The sequence below is a fragment of the Lipotes vexillifer genome, unplaced genomic scaffold (assembly GCF_000442215.2).
Source record: "Lipotes vexillifer unplaced genomic scaffold, Lipotes_vexillifer_v1.1 scaffold43, whole genome shotgun sequence".
In the NCBI taxonomy this organism is placed as follows: Eukaryota; Metazoa; Chordata; class Mammalia; order Artiodactyla; family Lipotidae; genus Lipotes; species Lipotes vexillifer.
Window position 1 is genome coordinate 3,324,175 of NW_006770037.1, and position 6,660 is coordinate 3,330,834.

At 34.9% G+C, this 6,660-nt stretch overlaps 1 protein-coding gene across 1 annotated transcript in view; it reads right to left on the reverse strand.

Annotated features, from left to right (window-relative positions):
• The window catches only part of ATG14 (autophagy related 14), a 36,598-nt gene that overhangs the window by 19,319 nt on the left and 10,619 nt on the right, over positions 1–6,660 (reverse strand). The window contains exons 2-4 of the mRNA XM_007445997.1: positions 4,355–4,417; positions 2,784–2,826; positions 460–545 (exon numbers count right to left, since the gene is read on the reverse strand). Coding sequence (XP_007446059.1) covers positions 460–545; positions 2,784–2,826; positions 4,355–4,417 — 192 coding nt within the window. The remainder of the gene's footprint in view (positions 1–459; positions 546–2,783; positions 2,827–4,354; positions 4,418–6,660) is intronic.

Here is a 6,660-nt window from a genome sequence, read left to right on the forward strand (position 1 = left end):
TTAAAAAAAAAAAAAAAAAAAGACTCACTGAGTCTTATATTCTGTGCTTCTGGTATGAACTAATTATTATACCTGATTACCAAGACTGACTCTGAGCTTCCTGTCAGCTAAGGGAAACGGGACACATACATTCCTTAACTTTTTAAGTTGAGAAATGTAGCAGTTTAAAAGTCATTACATTTGCGTGCATGTGTATATGTATATATGGACATATGTGTGTATATATATATACACACAGATATGTTTTACATACATATATCTGAAAAAAATATATATATAAATTCTTTATACAGATGTTTTACAAAGAGAAAGGCAAGCAGTAAACTTTTCCATGCTGCTCCTGCCTCCCCCCACCCCTTCTCTGTCTCCCTTCCTCTGTCTCTCTAGTTTGTTTATTAATCGCATGAAGTTCCACATGAGTCCATCCTTTATTAGGGCTGGAGAGAGGTGGAAAATTACTTACTTTTCTTCATTTCTTCATTTCCTTTACATATAGTTTGTTTCAGCTGTTCAATCCTCATCTTGCAGGACATTATTTTCCATCTCTTAAAAAAGGTATGAAATAAATATCACAAATGTTGGTGTCTAATGACTAATATGATTATCTACTGGGGACACTACTTATTTTGAGGTGTATCTTAGAAAATGTAATGAATAAAAGACCAGTATAATTATATTTCTTATAGCTTTTGTAACTAGTGGATTACAAAAAAGAAAAAAAATGTTACTCTGGTTCAGTGCAGAAGCTGCTAGGAAATTAAGAGAGAAAGAGAAATTCACACAGTTCTTTTATGTGTTAATAAGCACAGAGAAAAGTGTTGAAGGATATTCTCTTAACCTGCCCTGTCCAATATATAGCTACAGGTCCCATGTGGTTATCTGCAAGGCAATTAGATTATATGAAATTTTTAAAAAATCCAGTTCCTACTCTCACTACCCACGTCAGGTGGTACATGTCAACACAAGTGGCTAATGGCTACCATATCGGGCAGTGTAGACAGAGAACATTTGCATTATCAGAGAGTTCTATGGATGTGCTGCTCTAAATTCTCAGTGCTGGTTACTGAGAAGACCACCAACTGTATTATCTCACTGATACAATAAGTAAATATTACTCACAAAATAATAAAAACTGCAATAAAGCATAAGTTTTTTTTAAGTGTATAACTCATGTAAGATTTCTTGAAAAGTCTCAAAAAGTTATATGAAAAATGAAACTGCAATTTTATATTACCAGGATTTAGGTACAGCTTCCCCAAAGAGAATAAAGGATAAGTAAAAATCTGCCCTACTAGTTTTAAAAAAGTATTATTTATCTATTCCATAATGCCTCCATAAACGGGGATAATTGAAAGCGTACAACAACAGTCAAATGCCTGTAATTTTTCACACTTGTCTAATTAGTCTGATGGTACAAGATACAGAGTAGATTACAGGAATGTTCAGTGGGTAAAACTCTCCCCTCTCCAGTGGGGTGAGAGAAACATCTGAGAACACATGCACGGGAACCGATGGATTCAGGAATAAACTGGCAATGAGATGTCTTTACTTTTAAAAGGTATTAGTCTTTAAGAATCAATATTTAAATTTTTGATAGAAAAACTAGAAAACTTAGAACTTAGAAAACCTGGGATGAGATTCTTTATAAACAGCCTTTTATAACCTTTTTCCATACAACTTGTTTATATAACATTCAGAGCATAAGCAGAATTCACTTGTATCACATCTCTTTATCATTTAAAAATTATGAAGGATGCTTATTATTATTATGAAAAAAATTAAGCATCACAAAAGAGAAGAAAGAAAGAGATTGTTAACCTGACTCCTTCCCACTCTTCAGGGTTGATCTCAAAGTCTGATATGTATCTTTTCAGATATATATTTAAAACACATACACAAATGGAATCATACTTTACCCTAGCCTGCTTTTTGTTTGATTGTTTCATTAAAAAATATACCTTGGACATCATTCCATATAAGTGCCTGTAGACTGACCACATTTTTTTCAACAGCTACACAGCATCATAATCATCTCATTCTGTTTGATGAGTATTTAGATTATATATTAACTTTACTACCAATGATGCAGACAATCAGCCTCTTTATCCATAAATCTCTACATTCATGTATAATTTCTTAGGAGGAAAATTGCTGATATACCAAATGTGCATTAAAAAAACCAACAAGCCACCACCAAATTGTCCCCCAAACAAATATGTCAATATACACTCCCACCAACAGTGAATAAAAGTATAATCAATCAAACTCCTTATTTTCATATGTTGTACTCATTTTTTCCCAGTTTATATTCATTTTGCTACGGTCTTTAACATATAGAACTTTTAAACTTTTATGTAGTGTGTCAAATGTTTTCCTTTATGGCTTATAAAGGTCTGCTCACCCTCAGATTATATAAATACTCTCCCATATTTCCTTTTAATATTTGAGTTTATTTTTCACATTCAATCATTAACCCATCTACAAAGTAGGTGTTTACTATGAGTAATTTTTTTAAAAAGGACACCTCACTGTTCTTATATCTTTATGTCAATACCAGACTTCATAATTATTCCTTACAGTGGTTCCATAATTAATTGCCAAAACCCTGTTTTTGGTACCTGGATGAAATATCTGAGAAGCCCACACTACGAATATATTCACAGAGAACTGCCAAAAAATGATCAAAAATAAATTTAAATTCGAAATGATTTTTTTAGTTCTGCCAATTTAAAACCATGTAACCAAGTGTAAAGAATATTATTTAAATTCTTCTTATAGCTTACCAACTGATCTGTTATCCATTTTCCTTCCATAGCTTTTAACACTCTGTATGGAGAAGAGACAAAGGAAATATGCTCTTAAAATAATGAATTCGGTGAAGCTCAAAAATGCAAAATCAACAACTTTGTAAAATAAGGTCTTAGAAACAGCTGGATATACCAAAGTGGGATGTAAGCACTGAAAAATGTTTTCCAGATTCCCTGCTCTCTTCAATTTTTTCTCACTTCCTTCCTTTTGCACTTTTAATACAGCTCAGAGCCTTTCTATAAACATTCACAATAAACTTCCATTAACAGCCGTAGCCTTTGTCCTCCGTAATAATCAATAATTTCCACCAGTCATAATTAATAATAATGATAGTTACAAGAGAATTCATGGTCCAAATGCTATTGTCAGCTCCCCCCAAAATGGCACAAGCCATGGGACTTCCCTGGTGGTGCAGCTGTTGAGAATCCACCTGCCAGTGCAGGGGACATGGGTTCCAGCCCTGGTCCGGGAAGATCCCACGTGCCGCAGAGCAACTAAGCCCGTGCACCACAACTACTGAGCGTGCACTCTAGAGCCCGTGAGCCACAACTACTGAGCCCGTGTGCTGCAACCACTGAAGCCCGCGCGCCTAGAGCCCATGCTCCGCAACAAGAGAAGCCACCGCAATGAGAAGCCTGTGCACCACAAAGAAGAGTAGCCCCTGCTTGCCACTAGAGAAAGTCCGTGCACAGCAATGAAGACCCAACAAAGCCAAAAATAAATAAATTAATTAATTACTTTTTTTGTTTTTTAAAAGGCATAAGCCAGCTTAGGCAAAAATTTGTTCTAAGGAATGAAGTGTTCTATAGGAAAAAGTTAAGTTTCCGTGATAGAGTAAGTTAGAGAAATGACTGAGTTAAATAAATCTAAGTGGGTTTTTCTAATGCAGAGTATCTCTGAAGATTTCATCTACTCATAAATGTGTTAATCAGGTCTGGGGTGTGTATGGAGAATAGTGACTGGATCAGTTTGGGACAAAAGGTTCTACAGGACAATTCCCAAATCCAGAGGATGAGAGATTCATCCGGTGCTCATTAATACTCAGATTCCTGGGCCTACCCCCAGACCTACTGAATCAGAATATCTGAGGATAGGATTCCAGAATCTACATTTTTAACCAGTACCGAAGTTAATGAATTCTGATGCAGGTGATCTGCAGACCACACTTTGCAAAACCCTGATACAGAATAATAAAGATAAACAGAAGCAATAATGTCCTACAAGAGCCACCACTGCTAGTCTAATATGCCTTCTGTCCTGGACCCATTTACAATACAATACGTCAATTATCAGGGCCAGCGGTTTGATTCATCCATCCAGTCACTGCCTGCAGTGAACCAGGCACCAGGTTTGATCCCAGTGTTTTCTAGAAACTTGATCATCTCTCCTATTTTGCTTCTCCCAGATGTACTGCTCTTCACACGGGGAGATCTGTAACCTAAATTCAGTAAATTAGCAATCCACATGTATGCATACCACAGCACTGAATTAAACCATGTGGTGACTAGACAACCTCCACAAATTAAAAAACAAAACGAAAACTCACTCTTTTTGAAATTCTTCTTGCTTGCTCTTAAGTTGGCTTAACCTTTCCTTCTTGTCTATAAACCTGTAAGAAAAAAATTCAGTGTTTTATTTAAATGTTTATTTTTTTTTCAGTTGAATGAGATTATGCAAATTCCTGAGAGCCAAACATTTCTGCAGACTCATCCGTAAATGTCACTGTCCTGAACATATCTTCTCAATGGCACACAGCTGCTTACCATTTGGTTATTTAAAACTAAGTTCAAATTCTCATCTTTAAAACTCTTTCATGGGTTTATAAAATATGCCTTTAGGTTTTTTTCACCCCTAGGTTAAATTGTCCTCCAAAACAGGTAAATCAGAGCACTAAAATGAATCGGAGTTCAAGAAAACAGAGGCTTCCATTATAAAAATAATTGTAATTATTAAGCTTAATTTAACCCTACTCTCATTTATAAATTGGTTCCTTATAATTCTTAAAGTACAATTTTTTTCTCACTAATTTTACTGCTAGTCATTACAGGCTAGCAATTTACTTAATAAAAGTTATCAAAAGGAAAGAATATCACATTGCAGTTCATTTTTGCTGTCACTATTCTACCCTTATTCTTATTTTCTTCCTGCTACCTTATGTGGGATTAGTTTAATTTTTTGTTTTTTTTGCAGTTTAAGGTAGGAACTTAAATCATCAACTTTAAGCCTCTCCCTTTTTAATATAAGTATACAGAGTTATAAATTTCCTCCAGAAGTATTGCTTAAGCTAAACCATAAAACATTTTGATATCGTGTATTTTACCACTTAGTTTGACATTTCTAATCTTCCATCAAATTCCCTCTTTGACCAATGAATTATTTAGAAGTGTATTGTTCAATTTCCAGATATATGGGTTTTTTTGTAACATACTGTTATTTTTCTACTTTAATGCTGATGTGGTCCCAGAATATTCTCTATGAGATTTTAATCTTTTGATTTGAGACTATCTTATGGCCTTGCATATGGTGCACCGCGTCTCAGTCAAAGTTCCATGTGCACTTGAAAGAACGTGTTTTCTATAGCTGCTGGATACAGAGTTCTATAAATGTCAACTAGCTGAAGGTGGCTAGCAGTGATACTCATATCTTCTAGGTCTATGCTGTTCAACACGGGAGCCATCAGGCACATGTGGCTACTGAGTACCTAAAATGACTTGCTGCTTAATGAGAATTTTAGGTAAAAAAAAAAAAAAAAAAATGTATGACTAACATCATGCAACTGATTTTGAATTGAGCTAATAATGGTGGCTCACTACTTTCAAAAAAACAAAGGTAATGCCACATGCTACAGTAACATGGTGTGGAGTCCAAGATTAGGCCTTTGGCTATCTCATGAAAAAATGAAAACAATTTAACAGAACCATAACAGCCCTAAAAATCTCTTCCTTAAAATAATCCAGACATAAAAGTCTCTCTAACATACTATTTCTATAATCCCACATTTGAAACATACCCAGATATCTACTTCTAAATGGAAGGGATAAAATGGTCTAATTATGACCCTACCATTTAATAGTCAGTCACTGAAAATGTACAATATATATTAAACAAGAAACCAAATCAGATAATATTACATGTGACAGAATTATATACTTACATGACTAAATTAAAAATTCAGTTTCTCAGCTGCACTACCCACATTTCAATAGCCACATATGGCTGGGGGCTACCTTACTGGATGGCATAGATACGGAACATCACTGCACAAAGTTGTATTGGGTAGCACTGCAATGGCCAGTAAGGTGGTAACTACATGAAACAATATTAGAAAACTCAGAAACCAGTGTGGAATGTGGACAAATTCATAGATTCATCAATTAATTTATCAGGCATTTACTATGTGCCTGCAACTTATGACAAAGCATTTTACAGAACGTTAAGAAATCTAATCTTTCATTTTTCTGCAACTGGCTGTGAACTAGACAGGTTACTTGTTATATGCTTCCATTTCCTTCTATCAAAAACGAGAAACCAATGTGGTATTTACTTCTACATAATGTGGTGATTCATGCTCCGATAAGCTGAAGGAGATGACAAACTCACAAGACTCATCCACCTGTGTAAACAAAGGACTGACATGGAAGATAAAATCCTGCTTTTAGGGGCTATAAATCACATCTGCTGTAAAAAATACCACTTTGCACTAAAACAAATTGGGATGATAACACTGTCCAGCTTTATATCAAGCTGGTTAGTTCTCTTAGGTTTTGTTTAAAAAAAAGAAACCCAAAACAAAACAACAACAAACTTAAAACATAAACATACAGAGGACAGCAGGCATAACAAACAGAAGGT